Raw genomic sequence first — 18,554 nt, 5'->3', positions numbered from 1 at the left:
GCATCCTTCCTTCAATGCAGCCACTATACGACACATCCTTATTTGTTCCTAGTTGTAAAGGAGAAGAAGTGGAAATAAAAGAGGACGAGACCGAGCTGAGCTTTTTTCTGAATGGTTAAAAAGCACAGGTGACCGACGTGAGGGCAGCTTTGACCACTAAACTCACGCAGAAGTTAAGAGGACAGGAGACACGAAGGACAAATATTTGTCAGGCAATGGACCATAAACCTGAGTGCACTAAGTTGACGTCATTTGACCTATTTATGTTTCACTGCACAGCTTCTCGTGCTGTACAATATGAGACGTGTCAGAGCACAAATCAGCTGCTCTTTCATCCTGCGTCAGTGTTGGTTGCTGATAGATTAGCACACATTTAAACCCTCACAAGTGATCATTTCAGGGTATTTCTTTAATCTTACCTGTGTTTTTTTGCCACCTATTGTGCATACGTATTTTAATTTTTAACGTTTACACACACACTCTCACACATGCCTTGATAAGTTATTTACTGTGATCCATTTTTTTTGTAACATTCACAAAACCAGACAAAAAAGTTGTTTTTTTATATGGTTAAGATGGAAAAAGTAATCTTGTGATTTGCTGTGTTGTTGTAAAAAAAACAAAAAACTTTTAGGATTAGCTCATTAATACAGTATATATAAAAATGGAATTGCCATTTGCTATAGGCCTAACCTCGCTGTTTGTCATTTGTGTGATAATATATACTGTACAAACATTGTACTGAATCCACATCTGGTCTTTTTGTTATGGTTTTGAAGTCGTTTCGTTCTTGTTTTCCGTTATTTCATCTGCGACTTTCAGGAAGGGAAATGTGAAATGAATCCAAGCACAATGACAAAGTTAAGGCAGACGGCTGGAATATCATTTTTGCTGCAAATCATTGGTTATCATTCTCTATAATGTGAAATGAACAGAAAGTAAACACAGTCCGCACAGTATGTAAATATGTTTATTACTCTGTTTGACTGCACCAGTAACAGTAAAAGTCACAACATAGTCATAGTGATATAGTTTTTTTTTTTAGGGCCGACATAAACAGGCTTTTTGGAGTAGACGGCTCATAGTTACAGTGCAGGATGATCAGTGTTGCGTAACAGTTTGAAAAAAAATAACACTCTCGTGTGCATATACTGTAAAATGTTGTGTTACATATGACTGTAGATTCTTGGTGAAATGTAATGACGTAAAGTCTTACGGTCAGTTTTTTTGCACTCTTAAGTGGGAAAATCTCAGACTGGATGTAGGTCGTGTTCTGTGTCAGTGCTGTCCAAGCCTCAGCTGAGTTTGACTAATTTACTATTTTATCAGTTATTGCACACACTGTCCAATGAGTGAAGCCTTTTAAAAGAAATAAAAATCAACATTACAGTACTGGAGTAGAATCTCTTCAACCCACAAGACCTATTAAAAACAATTCAATTATAAAACAGAGCAACGCTCACACACTGCATACTTGTATCCATAATACTTGTGCGCCCCCCTGTGGTTAAAAACCTTCTAACACGATTAACAATCAGTATTCAGTGCACTGGACTGAGTCTAAATTTAGCACACACTGAAGGTAGTTACAAGGTCTTGGACAGTGACTGTGTGAGAGTTTGCCTACATCCATTCTTCGCTGCACTCATCAAATTCAGAGTGAACAGTATTATGTTGGTATTATATTGTGATTCGATTGTGTGAGGCGTAAAAGGAACTGCCAGAAAGTGAAGGTGTGAGGCTCACGCGCCGCTTTAGCTCACCAACAGCATACTGATTAGTAAAATGTCCCCCGCCCCTCTTTGTGATGCATAGAAGACAATCTCTCTCTCTCTCTCTCTCTCTGCTCTTACAAAACAAACAAAGCACAGTGTTTACATGCAGACGCCACCGCATACACGACGGCACAGAACAAACGTCATTAACACGGTCTCAGTAACAGTGTGTGCTGCACTGCTCGCTCTGTTGTTTATTTCAATCGCCCTGTTTGGTTGAGCTGTTCTGAGACTGGTAACACAATCCTTTCTACCTCTCTTCTCTGCACTTGCGTTTTATTTCTGAGAGTCATGTTGGAAACTTTGAAACTCCGTAGTGATGGATGACCAGAGAAGTGCAGTCATTGCAGTCCCATAATAATCGCAGTTGCCTTTGTTGTTGTTGTTGTTGTTGTTTTTTTTCGTTAATTTAAAATCTAACTCCGTACCAACCCTCATCTGATGAATAGACTGTCCTATTGTTTGACAACTGGTACAAAATATGATTTCCCAGAATGCTGTCTGTTGAAATAGCTCAGAAATGTGTGCCAAAATCGGTCGAGACCTTGATTCTGCTCTTTTGTGTACAGTTTGATTGTATCGATAAATGAAGTGATTATCTGATCATTACAACCCATCGTACGTACTAAATTGAATAAAGTTATGATAGCAATACTAAAACCACCTCTCTGTTACTAAAGGCTTTGCATGGGCTTGTAAAATCCCTTCCAGCTTCTGCAGTTATGAATGCATCGCAGCCACAAACACACACGCACGCACACACACACACACACACACACACATAGGAATATGTAACTGAAATGACAGTAAATGTGACTGTGTAACAGAGTCATTATTTGTCTGTTTGTACAGTAATGATATCAGTGGTATTACAGATGATGTAAACACAATTTATTTATGTAAAAGAACAATGGTCTCTTTGTGAAGGAGCAAAGTTTTATCGATTAATAAAGTTTTATCCTGCTTCTACATCAACACAGTCCAGACATGGTCCGTTTGTTTTGTTAGTTTCAGTTCGCAACTGTGTGTCCTGTGAGTAATTATTAACTGACTAACAGAAGAAGCATCAATAAATCTCCATAAATCAATTTGTCTAAAAATAATAATAAATAAATAAATAAATAAATAAAAGGCCAGCAGCTATAATCACTCTGTGTCTAGTTTCTTTCTGATTTGGAAAGATGTAAGACTCAGGACTGGTGGTGGGACAATATTATCACAACATTATCACAGATTGGGATTAAAAGCATTTCCAATAAATTAATCGTGGTGAATTTCTATTATCGTGTTAATCACAAATGAAGAAAAACATTAATCTTTCATGTTAAAAATCCTGTCTAACTCACCAGCATACAGTGCTTGTGCTCTACTTTCTAATGTGCCTGTGGGGAGCTGCATCTTTCCTCATTCATTCATTCATTGATTCATTCATTCATACATTCATCATCTATGATCTTAGTAAATTATTTTTCACTGCAAAAATAGGGCTTGGAATTGCGATGCCACAATACAATATTATCACAATATTTAAGTCACAATATGATATCATGATATTTAATTCACAATACAATATTGTCACGTCATTTAAGTCACAATATGATATTATCACGATATTGTGCGATAATCATATTGCGATAAACTCACACAACATTAGTGAGAATAAGTGAGTGTTTTTTATGCTCATTCACAAAAGGTTTAACATCAGATAAAAAATGGTGTGCAAAAATGATCAATACTTGGTGTCTCATAAGCGATAAGTGATCACTGTAAGTGCAGACAGAAGGTTGCACCTGTTTAAGAATCTAAAAAAAATTATATTAAACACATTTTTTTTTTCAGTCGCCACAATAATGACGTTAATCAGGATTATTTTGGTCAAGATAGTCGTGGTGTTAACTTTTAAAATCTTCCCATGCCGACACAGGATTTATAATCGACAGGAGTAGCACCTGGTCTGCTCTTTCTGCTGTTGTAGCCCATCTGGTTCATGGGTGGTCTTCTGCTTCCCTGGGTTGTCACAAGTGATTGTTTTAATTACTTGCCTTTCTATAATCCCTGACTAGTCTGCCCATTATTTTCTGACCTCTGGCATCAACATGCTGCTCACTGGATATTTCCTCTTTCTTTTTCACACCATTCTCTGTAAACACTAGAGATGGTTGTACGTCACATTCAAAGTGAGTCAGATAATGTTATTATTCAGTCTCTGTTTGATCTTTGTGAACAGAAATCATGTCACATTATGTATTGTATGCCGCATACTTCATATGAAAACAAGCAAAACTATCAGCCCTGACTGAGGGAGCTTATTTGTGTGTACAGTAGCGGCACAAGGGCCGGCAGTAGGATAAAGACTGCCGCTTGTAGCCACCTTCTCGTGCAATGATACCGTTGTTGTTGTTGTCTGTCCTATAATATAAAGCAAATCATTCCAGTACGCAGCATGGGGATGTCACCGGGCGACATAGATCTAAACCATACTGAGAAACACAGAGAGAGTCATTTTACAATAGTTTATATTTAAATGTTACACATTACAGTTTTAAATAAACAAGGGAGTGAAATACATAGAGTAGTACATTTAAATAACCAAATATCAGTGTGCTTAAAAACATGCAATGACACAACACCTTTATTTAACTGGAAGAAAACTGATGTTTTCGGGACAGCTGCGACACAGTTCATGGATGGTTGCAAATGGTTGCTTTTAAAAGCACATTCCACTTATTCATTTCACATGCATTGTTTCACAATAATAGTGTGATATGATTTGGTTATTTATTAGTATGAATACATTTATATATATATATATATATACACATATACATATATATATACACACACATATATGTATGTATATATATATGTATATGTATATATATATGTATATATATATATATATATATATATATATATACATATACATATATATATACACACATATATATATGTATGTATATATATATGTATATATATATATATATATATATGTATATATATATATATATATATATATATATATATGCATTAACACCTTTGTTACTGCATAACATTCACCAAACTAATCTAACTAACCAAACCTAATAAAATGGTACATTTAGTCAAATACTTTAGTGTTTTTCTCCTTTTGTTACAGCCATGGTGCTTATCGAGGCTTAACTTATGATGTCATGACACTGTCACGATTTCAAAAAGTCCACGTGCTATAAACACACGACAGTTGCTGAATCTTGCACTTCAAATCAGTCCAAGTCCAAGAATCGAACCTGTTCCAGAGTTTGCTGGAGACAACCATGTTGGAGTTGGGGTGCTGCTGTAGAACAGTGTCCTCAGGTGGTTGTTGTCTGTACTGCAGTCATATACACGTCTTGCATAAAGCAATCTGGTCCTTAATATAATCTCTACACGGACAGATGCGCACCAGGGACGGGGTCGATCTCACGCAGCTGAAGAGCAGCGGGTCCAACTGTAAGACGCAGTGTTTGTCGCCGTCGAAGGCCGGCGCCACCAGGTGTTTGTCTGCTATTTCTATTGTTTGACAGTCTACCCCGTAGCTGGGAAAACAAAAAGAACAAATTATCAGCAGCTGAATAAGAAAGGATAAACAACAACTGGTGATTCCAGTGGTGACAGAGAACATGAATGTTCCTCATAGTATCGGGTATACTGGGAATAATGCACAACTCCTTATATGGACATCCTGCGGGTGTGCGTTTATAGGTCACATATTCAGGCTTTACAAAATGTGCAGGGTTTTTTGTCTTCTTATCTGTTGTCGAGTCAAAGATATGATTCATTTTATATAAAATTTTGAGTAGTGATATCAAGTAGCAATAATTGTGCAGAAAATGACTCCCAAAATAAGTTTTTTTTCTTTTATCTTTGTTCATAAAGTTGTGTGTTTTAAGGGTTAATAAGTATGGTATGTTTATATTCTGCTAGTCTATCATGACTTCCACACCATTTAATAGTTTAAAGATGTCATAAAATGAGCATGATACATCATATGTTTTGAAATTGGATTACTGGCTTCACTAATGTGACGGTGCCAAGCCGATTTATTCCCAATTTAAAGTTTGTGAGCCACAAACTCTGTGTTTGTTCTGTTTTTCTTCCGTTTTGGTCTGTTTTGCCACCCACTCAATAACACAGCTTGCAGCATTTCGACACACAGGTTGTCAGACGAGTCAGTCGAGCACAGCAAGCTGCAGCTATGAGCTGGAAATGCAGAATATTACCAAACCAGAAAAGCATCTCTACCCCCCTCTCAAACACGTCTCAAACGGAGGAGAAGGAAAAACAAGCGTCTGCAGTGGAGATTTGTGTGGAAGCAAAACAGAAAGCTTCAGCCAATGTGAGCTGACACTCTCTAGCTCTCGTATCTCACATTGTTGGTGGATGTTTAATGTAATTCATGCTTTTACAATCAGTTAAAGTTAGTTAGTTAGTTTTTATTAATCCCCTTAGGGAAAGTACTCCTCTGCATTTGACCCATCCTAGTATTAGGAGCAGTGGGCTGCTACACTGAGTAGCGCCTGGGGAGCATTGGGGGTTGGGTACCTTGCTCAGGGGTACCCCAGCCCTTTTTGGCCGGGTGGGGATTTGAACCGGCGACCCTCTGGTTACAAGTCAAGTTCCCTTTCCACTTGCAAACTCACTTTAGTTCAGGGGCCATGTACAGTGCAGTTTGATCTCAAGTGGGCCGGACCAGTAAAACAATAGCATAATAAACTATAAACAACAAGAATTCAATATATCTCTTGTGTAATTTCAACAATATTATGCATGTTTTTACCATTTACATGTGTGCATTACAACTTACAGATCATGGTGGATCTATAAAGGCACAAAAAAATTCATCAAATTCATCATGCAGGCCAGATTGGACCTTCTGTTGGGTTAAATTTGGATTACAGTACCTGTTTTTGTCACGAAAGGTCACTGCTGCACACATATTTCATAAAGCCCCTGAATTAGTAAGTGCCACAGTTTTCTGCGACTTTGTATTGACATGTTTCCCATCAAAAGAACACCTATCTATCAACCTAAGTTAGTGATTCTTACTATTCAGTATTTGACCGATTCATGTGTGATCTGATCTTACTTGGCAAGAGCGTTGATGCTGTTAATCTGTGGGAAGAATGCAGGTTCACAGATGAGCCCGACCGCCTGACACTCTTGTTTACATGAAGTGCCGACCTCTGCCATCACAACCTGGAGTGCGCTCAGTGGGGGCCACGTCTTTGTACTGGAGCAGAAGTCCTAAAGTCGAAAAAGAGACAGAGAGAGAGAGAGAGAGAGAGTAAACACAAAATACTAATGTAGTTTCCCGAACATGCACTCGCTCTGAATCGTCCCACCTGTTTTTCTATCAAGGTGTTGACCCTCTGGAGCATGCCCTCACTGGTGAACTCATAGGGAAGGTAGGGCTCAATCTGAAATAACAGCAGGAAGCAGGAAGTGAATTTTTTTTTTAAATACTAATAGACTATAAAAGACAATTGGAAAAAAAGTTTGAAGCACTTTTCATGAGGCTGGACACTCACACTTTGACTGAGAATAGCATTGAGAGCTCTCTCCACTTGCGTTGTGTTGAACATATCTACCATCCATACATAGGGCTCTCCTATGGCCTCCACATAGGGATGCTGTGACGTCACCTAGAACATAAACGGATCAACAGTGAAAAAGTAAACTCTTCCTGACCAGTACTTCTATATCTTTATTATACATGATGTCGTATCAAAGTGTCTCAGTCTTGATCTTGTGACCCTGACCTCTCTGGTGTTGGGCTTCCATTTGAAGAAGTGTGAGTTCAAGCTGCTCAGTGGTGGGTCAAACACTGGGTTCAGGAAAGCACAGCCGTTGGCTAACGCCTCCAGAGGGCTGGGGCCTTCGTATGGGAAAGACAAGCCCACGAAAACCTGAAAAACAGAAGAAAAAAAATTTGATTTGTCTAAAACTGGGAAAACCCAATGTATATAACATGTGCAGTATCATGTGATACACTCATGCACTACTTTTCTGCTACCACATGGTGCCAGTCAACTCTAACACAAGACATAATGAATTCTGAGCTCTGCATTAAAATAAAATACATGTATGGTCATATTTTTATGTCAGTGAGAAGTTACATGGGAATTTGCTCACTCTACACAGTATTTGATGTGTTTACGCGATGGTGCAAAGAACGATTTCAATCCTTTTTGGATAATTGATCTGTTTAGCTTCCTGGACATTGCATCTTTGCCAAATTACATTTAAAAACATAATAAAAATGTGACTTTGTGATGTCTTGACACATCAGCACGAACAGCAGAAGATGAGTTTACAACTGGGAAAAAAAGTTCCTGAAGTGAATTCTACTGCTGTTGCAGCAATTCCATGGGATTAACACCTCTTGTCCTTTCTCCTCATGTCTATTACGTTGTGGTTTAAGTCCTGTTGTATTGTCTATGCGAAGTTCTTCCTCTAGGTTCACTTCCTGCACTTGTTGTTGTCACCAATAAAAGTAAATCCACCACTTTGTCGATTTAATGTGAACAACATGTGCATGTAACGTTATAAAGAAAGCCCGTCCCTCCCACAGTAGTCTCTGTTAAGTTTATGACTCATAAATAATGGGAACTTACTACATGGACTGAATGATTTTTGTGAGAATCTACAAAGACCTTGTGGGAGAGTAACCTGATAAACTGGCACTTTTGAATGCTCTCCTTCAGAAGAGACAGTCAGGCTTTAGAAGAGTATGACAAAAATCTGCTGTTGCCTTGCTGGGCTTTTCTGCATGTTCTCATGTGTGTGCGTGGGTTTTCTCTGGGTTCCTCCCTTAGTTCAAAAAAACGTGCAGAGGTCAAATGAACGCGAATTGACTCAATGCTTGTTTGACCCTGTGTTTGACCTCTGTGTCATTTATAAATACACATCCCATAACACTGTGATTCATTGCCTGGCTCTCACCTTGCTTTGTCTCAACAGCATCTGCAACTCAGTCCCCTTGACGATGCCGTGGTTTTTCACGTATCTCGGAATCCGCGGACTGTCGGCGACTGTCGCGTGCATCTCAAAGTATTTGTGGACGACGTCCAGATAAGCCCTCTTTCCCTGTGGATGTAACAGTGGAGAGGAAAACAGTGAAGACGGCGGGACGTGACATAAATGACACCCCTCCCTCGCCACGTGTACGTTTAAATAAGGGATACTGGAGTGAATTACACATTATATAAACACGCCGTATTTTACAACTGCTTTATCCTCTACATCATGGTCACAGGACGCCAGTTCATAGCAAGGACAACATTATAGAGACAAACAACTATTCACTCTCAAAGTGTCCAAGAAACCTCTGCTTGTTTTCAGACTGTGGAAGGAAACAATCACAAGCACAATTCATGCCGACATTTAGTAATCAGACTTTTCTTTGTTTGTTTTGGCAATGTTAAAATGTCGGCCTGTTGTTACCATCCAAAAGTTGGCATTCTTTCCATAAATAAGAGCCTGGTTTTTTCGCCTGATAGAATTGAGTTGTGCGGTCGACTTAGAGCTGAGGTGATCCTGCACCACAAAGCCCAGGAAGGTGTTGTCTGGTGTGTGAGCTGCAAGACAACAACAACAACAACAACAATAATAATAATTATGATGTGTAAACCACAGATTTTGCTGACGTGAAAGCGGGAGACGTACGTACGGAACATGGTGTTGAACTGCGCTGGGATCAGATGGAGGCCACCGTATGGACTCTTGCGATTGTGAGTTCTACCCCAAACGGCATGATTGAAGTCTGGCTCAGTGCCAAATGAATCCAACACACGAATCCTGCATCTGATTGACACGTGAGTACAAAAAACACTATTTATGTTCACCTCTCGCCTATACTCAATTACTTGGACACGTGCACTATAATGAACTGAAAACTAAACTGGAATAAAATACACTAAATGCCCACATGTATGTGCACACTGGACACATGAACATTAATCACATCCTTAAAATATTGAGCATAATGTTTCAGATAGAATGTTCAGAGTGAAAAGTAAAAAAAGGTTCAGTGCCGATTCTCTTCTGTCTTCTGTCACTTTCATGACAACAAAACCAGTATTTAAGGAGTTTGTGATTTACTCTTCCATCTTCTGGCAACACTTCTGAAGTCTCGTGGGAGTTCAGAATGAGACTTGAGTGAGAGTTCAGTGACAATGTAGACAGACTTTTATTATAATAATAATTTGTACTTTTAATGCAAATAACGTAGAATGTCTGTTGCCCTGTTTGATTACAGTGTATCTATTGTCACAGTATCATGGCTGTTGGTCAAACTAGACACAATTCTAATTTAAATAATAACACCATACCCAGAGTATGCAACATTTGTTGAGCGTGTGCACATATGGGAGCGCTCTGGTTACAAAAAATTTAATAATGAAATAAGAACTTTTAGTGGACATGGGGTAGAATGTAATATTGTAGTGTTTCTGTAACAATCTCAGTTTTTATTTATTCAAAATACCAGGGCCTTAACCTGAGCATACATTTACTCATACACTTGTATTTATATACTGTACATATGACCCAGGTTGGAAAAATCCCAGAATTCCCCTTTACTATTAGGACCAGGATTCTGATACTCACTTATATATAGTCCAGGAGTGTTTAAGTATTCTTTTAAACTGCCTGAGGCCTGTGATGTCTGTGTAGATCAGGTTTGCTTCCACTGCTGGAGGAGGAGGGCAACCATCTGTCCTAATCCCTAGAAGGCTAAAGAAAAACAAAATAAAACACTCGACTTGGTACACAGAAATAATAAAAGACAGGAGACTTTGTGTATTTGTACAATGACACACCCACGAGAAAAGCGGTCTGAAATAAAAGATAATGTTTTAGTGTGCGCACTCACATTCTGAGTTGAGGTAAAGAGACAGAAATGTGAAGACGGTGACCGAGGACGTGAAGCGTGGCCATGAGGTCACTCCACTGGATGAGCTCCCCGAGGGGCCCACCTTTGGAGGCATACTGTGGTATTTTAAAACCCGATTCATCCGTCAAAGCACCTGGATGCAATAGGATCTGAGGGGAGGGGGGAGGAGAAGATGTCTTTGATGCACAAATATCAATGATATACGCTCTACTTTGGCAGAATGACAATAAAATGATGCGTCGGCCAGATTGTTGATAATCTCTGGTATGCGCCATGCTTTATTTCCATCTGACTGGTAAAACATAATTCACTGAATTTTATGTCTATTGTAGAAGAGCTGAAACCTGAGACTGAGATCATTAACAAAAAACGTTTACTGATGTTATAAATTAAGTGGAGACGTAGCTTCAGCTCTTTTTGTGTGGTGATTAACTGCTGCTGCACTTGACATTTAAAAAATGAGAGACTCCGTCCATCTTAATATACAGTCTTTGCATCTATGTTAAACTCCGTTATCTTAAACCGCATGTGTGCGTTATGAGAATGGACAATTTGACAGTAATAGCAACACTGACTAACGAGGATGTATTTCATAAAAGCAATAGGAATATACTTAAAAACTTTACGTGTTTGGCTTTTCTCCCTGTGAGGTTGTATTTCGCTGACAGGGAGTTTCCAGCGTCTACCCAAGCATCTGCCATACTCTTAATTCTTTGATGAATCCACTGGAGCTGGACATTATTTTCCAGAAGTGGATATAGATCTTCCATACTTGTCCGTATCACCGCTGGGTCAGAGCCCACCTGGAAATATGAAGATATCATTCTATTTAATACTTTATCGGCGTGTTTTTTTTCCAGCTCTAGTGAATACATTCTTTGCTTAATAGGATTTCGGAGAAAGGTTGAGGATTGATGGGTACAAAGGAGAACCTCTGAAGCTGGGGTCTCAAACTCAAATGAGCTTGGGGCCAATGAGTGTCTTGACTGGTCAGAAGGGGGCCGGTCAAGTTAAAAAGAATATATATATATATATATATATTGCAAAATTATAATAAAAACAGACAGAAATAACTCATTATAATTTATAATTATAAAGTGCAGGCGCACTGAAATTGATTGGATGCCAAGTCTGTCATTTAATCATCTTTTTTTTTTTTAACCTTAAGTTTAAACCATGGACAGTACTTGTATTTGACAAGAATATTCGGGCAACTAATGGTAAATGGTAAAGAAAAGCAACACTGCAGAGGTTATTTACTGTGCATACCTTTAACACACCACACATACACACCACGAGCAAGCAGCCCTGCAGACTTCTGCCTTGTGTTTACCTCAGACTTTTCTTCTGTCACTGATGGGGTCAATCGGCCTGGAAGCAAAGGGCACCAGGACTCTATCTTAACATAACACACAAAGAAAAAAGAGAGGACAGTCACATTAACCCTCAGTGTTCACACGGCACATATCAGTGCCGCAGGTGCACACTCGGTAAATTCCCGTGGGAATAATACACAACTCCTTATATGGACATTACATAACACAAAACTTATGTGTTACTGAGTCAAAGTTATCATTCATTTTATATCACATAACTTTGACATACTACCACATTTCACAAATGCAATCCAATTTATTTTTTAAAATTGCAGTGCTTTTTGTTCAGGTGTGTTCATATAGTTGGTGAAAATAATAATAAAAAAGACATAAGACACTCTATATTGCACATTTTCTTATCTGTGTATATGTTTTAACACAGTAAAGGAAAAAACTGCCGAAATGCTCTGTGTTCTGAAGGGTTATCCCATAAAAAAAAAACAAATTAAAATTCAATAGGCCATTATGTTTTAAAGGCTTGAAACCACGCGAGTACCTCGCTGAGGTAGATGATGAAGGAGCACAGAGATCCGTTCACGCCGTGACGTCCGTAACAAGGCTCCGTCTCCCAGTTTTCACTCATCCACTGGGAAAAGAACAAACCACGCAGGGTCACAACAAAAACAAAAAGATCATGTGAACTAAAAGTACCAGAAAAGGTCAAATAAAAAAAAATAATGAGAACACGCTGAGAGCAAGGTTTCACATCATCGAAAACGACATTGAGATGTTGTTCACCACTGGCATTTAAATAAAACGATTAGTTTTAAAGAAAGTGTTACCTTCAACTTGCTAATACAGGCAGGGTATTGAGCCATGGATGGCAGCAGGCAGTGTCTGTCCTCTTGGATATGATTATCTAAACAACAAACAAACAAAATCATTATATAAGGACTCAAGTATTCACATTTCCCTGCAGATAAAACCCCACACATATACTGTACCTGAATGTACTTTGATTTTTCTTCTAAATGCTGATTTTTATTATTCTTTTCATCATTGTGTTTGATGCCGGTAAACAACACAAGTGTTTATTAAAACTGAAGGCATCTACCTATTGTGTTTTCTTATGTTCGTATTTTTTATTCAGTATACTATGAAGCCTTTATTTGACAAATAAGTCGTTTAGAGATTATTATTTTACAAGCGAGACCCACTCAGGATCGGGTCAGTGAGCATTATCACACTCGGTCACAATGGGGACACAATAATAACAAAAGAAATCAATAATATAGACAGCACAAGGCAGCGATATTTAAGCATACATTTGTCAATTAATGAAAGCCACTTGACCTTGAAGTAGAGTCACTGCTTCCATTCAAAATCCTTTCAAAGAATGAGGATTTCAAGTTTGAGTTTGAACAAAGGACTGTAGCTGGAACATGAGCAATAGAAGACAAGGTTTGATGAGCCCTGCTCTGTTCTCACTGAATAAAAGACAAATATACAGCCAGGTTTGCCCTTAAGAATGCTTTAAAGTTCCCTGAAGGTTGAATTATAAACATAAGTTGATAATTGTTTTAAACATTCCGTGTGAAGTGAAAATAAATGAAAACACAAATTTGAAAAAAAAGGCGAAACAAGAACCTCCATGGAGGCTGGATGTGGAACAAAAAATCAATCAATTCTTATTTATTACCACATACTGGGACCTAAAGTCTTGGAAACTAAACGGCTGATGTGAATTAATGGTGACGCAGGTTTCACACCATGTATTTGACAGTGTCATTACATTTTCAGAGGTTGTGCATTGATAGTATTCTATAATACACGGGAAGCCAGTGTAAGGAAGCCAACACAGGAGTGAAATGGCGTGACGGCAATGATTTAAACAAACCCATACATCCATCTTCTACCGCTTTATCCTCCACATGAGGGTTGCAAGGTTCCTTACAAAATAAAGACGCCAAATGGCCAGAGGCAGAGTTCTTTCCATCCAAAAGAATGTCATTGTGCTCTTAATTTGATCAAGAGTTTCTTCACCTGATTTTTCTCGTCCGTCTTTTTTCTCCACCTTCTCTGCCTGCTGCTTCAGAAGTTCCTCCATCCAAGGCACTTGTTGCAGTTGGACTTGATAAATCTTCTCCTCGATCATTTCAGCCTGCGGTTGTTCTTTTTTCCCCTCTGCCGCCATTTTAATCTGGACTGTATGCAGTTCTTCTGTGTAGTCTGTTGAAAAGGATAATGAAGTGGCTGTGACACAAAAAAAAGAGTTTGTGGTGTTAATTCAGAAAATATAATCCTCTGCTTTGTGCATTTGTTTCCTCAAAAGCAGATGTGGTGTTAAGTTTTATACTTTTATGCATTAATTCCATGTACGTTTTAAATCAACGCCTCTGCTTTTACAATTCAGTCCACTCCTTTTTCTTGCGTGTGTGTTATTTCATTCTCTCACCTTTAGCCTCACTTTTCTCCATCCCAACATGATCAGCATGCCTCAGGCTGCTGTGACCGATTGAACCTCTGTCCTCTTGTTCAAGCTTGATCTGAAATAATAAAAGACACAGCATTTTTACAAAGTAAAAGCTTGTGACACGAAACGCTTCAGTTCACTCTCAATGTAAGTCCATGGCAAAACAGTAATGACTCAATTCCAAACCACCCAATACTGTACATTAGTGCATATTATATGAAGAATATATGTTGGTGTAGTTTAGGGAACAATGTTGAAAAGTTAAGATACACACCAGGAGGATATATGACAAACTCAGGTACCAAATGAAAGTAATGCCGAGCAGTGCAGACAAAGCCCCCCACAGACTGCACCTCAGTGTTTTCATGATTCAGAGGCAACTGGATTTTCTGTATGAACAAAAGGACATTTTATTTGTAATAGAAAGGGAAAGCATCAATGTGACAAAAAGAGCATGTTCAATAATTAGCCTATAACAGCGGCAAAGTTTTTCTTAATCTGAAAATCTATTTTTGTTTTGCAAATTTGTTGCTCATTCATTTTTGTTTTTTTTAAGTTTACAGATACAGATATTGTCAGACACTTACCTGCTTTGAAAAACAAGACTCCAGCCTGTGAAGTGTGCTCTGGTACAAGGTGGAGGAAACAGGATTTTATTTCACAAAAACACTGAATGTTTACACCCTTTCACTAACCTGTTTACCCACATAGCTTCACGATCCTGTCTTGGCAGCTTTCACCATTTGTCTAACCTCTTTTTCATGTTGTGGAGGATGTTTGGTTAATTGTATGTTTATTTTAGCTATTTTATAATAATGCATTCCAGTCAACCAATTGCACTGTTTTTTAGATACATTTCAACCTCTTGCTTTACTGAATTGTGTGACTGTGAAACTAGCTTTGCTGAATAAAAAAAACTGAAAGTTGTTTTATAAGTTTATTTTTTATGTTTTAATATTATTTAAATTGATACATAGCACTTTACATTTGTCATTAACAACTATACCTTATTATTTTCTATTTACTTTATCCTGATTTTGAAGGTATGTTTGTATTTATTTATTTTTTTTTTACCATATTTTCTCTTTTGTAGCAACCCAAACTTGTGAGCAGTCAGCCTGATCTAAACAAATGTCTTATCATACTTTAAATTACTTAATCAAACATCAAATCATTTATCAAATAATAAACATGTTTTGATGAAAATGGTGCAGGTGCACAATTTATCTAAATTACCCAAAGTGGTTTAGCTGTTCTCTATCTATCTGTAAATTAAAAATATACAACATTAATTACAACGTCTTAGCACAACACTGATTCGTGCTTGACATTTGATTTGTATTTATTTGTATTTATTTCATTAAAGTTTTCTTAAATAAGATTTTTTTTTAAAAGTCAAAATATAATAAAAGTTGTTTTCTGCTGCTAGTATTTGTTTACAGATTGTCATCCAATCTCACAGTGTTAAGGAGAATACTTGGCTTTTTAAATGGCAAAATAGTTTGCCTCAAACTTTAGATATCACCAATAAAGGTATTTTAGTCATTAAATCTGTCTTCTGAACTTAGATAAAATCACTGCATGACCTTTGGCCTCTTTATCATGCACTGTATATCAATTTCCCACTATATATATATATATATATATATATATATATATATACAAAAACCACAGACACTTTTTCATTTCCTAGTGTGACCTGTCACTTTGACTGCTGTAATGAAAGCCCTTACAAACGTTACTTACGTTACACAGCTCAACCTTTGCATAAAGGCTTGGAAGGTAAAAAGGTCTCTTAAGTTTTACTGTTTGGACTTTGTTTGTGACAGTTGTTTGCACTGGTCTTTCTGTTGTTTGCCCACTAACTTTGTTTATGTTGACTAGTTTAATGTTTGGGGTTTATTTAATTACTTCTTCTAGGATGTGTTCGATACTTCCTGTTTTATTTTGAAGTAAAACAGGAAGTAACACTTTACGTCCTGTCGTTCCTCTTGTCTGCCCCACCTGTGTTAAATTAGCTTTCTGCTCCCCCGTCTCCGTTTTGTTTGTCTGTTATCTTCCATGTCCCTCAGTGCTAATAGTTACCTCCTTGTCTCGTAGTGTGTGGACTTGTCTTCATCGTGGACATTGCTGTCTCACTGTTTTCAACAATCTGTAAGTTACACTTCAGACTAGTTTTATTTAGTTAACAACTATCCCTTTGTATTAGGCCCTGCTTTACAAACCAGTTTCCACTTGAAAGGTAAAGTTGGGGTGGACCAAGGTTATACTAGTTATTTTATTTTGACTTTTTGTCTTAAATATGTGCTAGTTTTAATTCGTTTTTAGTGCTGGTTTGCTAGTTTTTATTTGTTTTTGTAAATTCTTAGTTTTTTTGTATTTGCCTGGTACAAGATTCATGGTAAGTATTTTTATGTCAGTAAGTATATTGTCTTAAAAACCCAACAATTTTAAGACAATTACGACAGATGAACAACCATCCCTGAATCAAATATAACCGTCCACAAGACAGGTAAAAATCAAATAGCCAACAGACTAAAGATACACATAAACATAAATCATAATAAATAACCCTCATGGGACATGAGCCAGGAGTCTCAGGAAGATCCATTTGAGGAAATTAAAAAATAAACCAATAAACCCCCTGACTAGAGGTTTGATTCACCGAGATGAACCAATTCAACCCACTAAACTACATAACAATGTTACACTTGCGTAGCCTAAGCAAAAATTTTTTTATTATCAATGAATTTCAAAATTGCAGGCAGAGGAAAAATGAATACACTTCATATGAACCCAATATGAAATGAACTAACAAACTAAGCACATTTTTTGCTACAATTTTTTTACTATTCTTTAAACCTTACATTTGATTTAATTTCAGTTAAGAACTTCCTCAGGTTAGAGGTGTATGCTGGTTCATTGTCCTGACTTTCATGAACTGAATAGCCTTCATTAATGTGATCAATAACACCTGTTCTTTTTCTGCTAAACTTAGTGAAAAATAGCTGCTGTGAAAGTGGCCCATTCTCACAGTAAAAGGCTTTACACAATGCCTAATGTGTGTCGAAATGCTTCAGTGTATGATGAGCACTTCACGGTGATTTTGTAGCCATTGTTTCCTCTGTACACACATCACATAGCTCTGTTTCATTCAGATTATGACAGAGCAAATGAAAAAGGCTTGAACCTTCCCTGACTCTGAAGAACTTTGTGGCCAATTACTCTAAGCTCTTCACTTCAGTCTTCTTTTGTACAATTTCTCCTACTTCTGTGGCATTTTGTTTAATATAATGCATTTTATACTTCTTTTACTTTAGTTTAGAGTCCGGAGAATCTGTGTCACTCTTCTTCGCAACAGTGTGCCGCTTGGATTGACAAGCAGCAACTCAAATAGTTGCAGAGAATAGCATTTGGTGCGAGTCCGCACTGCCATCAATGGCAATAAGACGCCAGTCCATCACTGCTTTAAGTGCAGTGATTGATCCAAGCGGTAGAAAAAGCAGAAAACTGTCTCTATTCTTGTTTACACACCACCACTGGGAAACAACTGCATCACGGGGAGCAGATTTTCCTGTTTAATTGGCAGAAGTGATGTGCACCCAATGCTCGAGAGTACAAATGGATTCTGAGCAGTGAAGCTTTAGGATGTGACTCAACTATGTGATGTGCTTGGCTGTATATAGCGAAATTTAATGCATACCAAGTGTAGCGTTTGGATCAAGCTGGACAAGAAATTACATACATCAGTGTAGATCGAGGCTCCAATATTGTTCTGATATCTTTTCTGTTTCTTTCCCATTGAACAATATTGAAAATAGGCACTTTTAATAGTATAAATAGATGGTCCACTGAGTACTTTTTAGTGGAACATCTACTATTCTTGCCTCATGAAAAATAGGTTTTAAGTAGGATCTGATGTGAATTTAAATAAAAGGCAAAGATATTTATGTGCACAGTTACATACTAGAAGGTTTCCATTATGGGTCTTAAGTGTTGGGCACTTATGTGCATGACACATAGATACAATAGTTAATCAAAAGAATCTTATCAACACATCCCAAGTCTGTCACGTAGTT

General features: G+C 37.7%; 1 protein-coding gene across 2 annotated transcripts; it reads right to left on the bottom strand.

The window, feature by feature from the left end:
- Nucleotides 1-4,777: 4,777 nt before the first annotated feature.
- On the bottom strand, nt 4,778-15,127 carry LOC122785633 (alpha-1,6-mannosylglycoprotein 6-beta-N-acetylglucosaminyltransferase A-like). Of its 2 annotated transcripts, none has more exons than XM_044051525.1 (18): nt 15,063-15,127; nt 14,750-14,864; nt 14,458-14,548; nt 14,046-14,255; nt 12,845-12,921; nt 12,559-12,648; nt 12,020-12,085; nt 11,313-11,489; nt 10,666-10,835; nt 10,401-10,526; nt 9,463-9,596; nt 9,237-9,370; nt 8,736-8,879; nt 7,553-7,699; nt 7,322-7,435; nt 7,136-7,210; nt 6,880-7,037; nt 4,778-5,329 (listed from the first exon to the last, which is right to left on the bottom strand). In XM_044051525.1, exons 2-18 carry the CDS (start codon nt 14,840-14,842, stop codon nt 5,131-5,133), a joined length of 2,205 nt encoding a protein of 734 aa, XP_043907460.1. In that variant the 5' UTR covers nt 14,843-14,864; nt 15,063-15,127; the 3' UTR covers nt 4,778-5,130. The 2 variants fall into 2 exon arrangements, with proteins under 2 accessions (XP_043907460.1, XP_043907467.1); XM_044051532.1 differs by having other exon boundaries at nt 14,046-14,231.
- Between the last annotated feature and the right edge of the window lie 3,427 nt (nt 15,128-18,554).

This window comes from Solea senegalensis, linkage group LG2, assembly GCF_019176455.1.
Source record: "Solea senegalensis isolate Sse05_10M linkage group LG2, IFAPA_SoseM_1, whole genome shotgun sequence".
Lineage (NCBI taxonomy): Eukaryota > Metazoa > Chordata > Actinopteri > Pleuronectiformes > Soleidae > Solea > Solea senegalensis.
This window is presented reverse-complemented; position numbering and strand designations above follow the sequence as displayed.

What these genes read in the sequence shown, in the direction of transcription:
- LOC122785633 (XM_044051525.1), bottom strand. Translation starts at nt 14,842, where the DNA reads ATGAAAACACTGAGGTGCAGTCTGTGGGGGGCTTTGTCTGCACTGCTC. An exon ending in CAGGGAGAAAAGCCAAACAC is followed by an intron (nt 10,836 to 11,312) that starts GTAAAGTTTTTA and finishes CCCTCCCCTCAG; the next exon opens with ATCCTATTGCATCCAGGTGC. An exon ending in ACACCTTGATAGAAAAACAG is followed by an intron (nt 7,038 to 7,135) that starts GTGGGACGATTC and finishes TTTCGACTTTAG; the next exon opens with GACTTCTGCTCCAGTACAAA.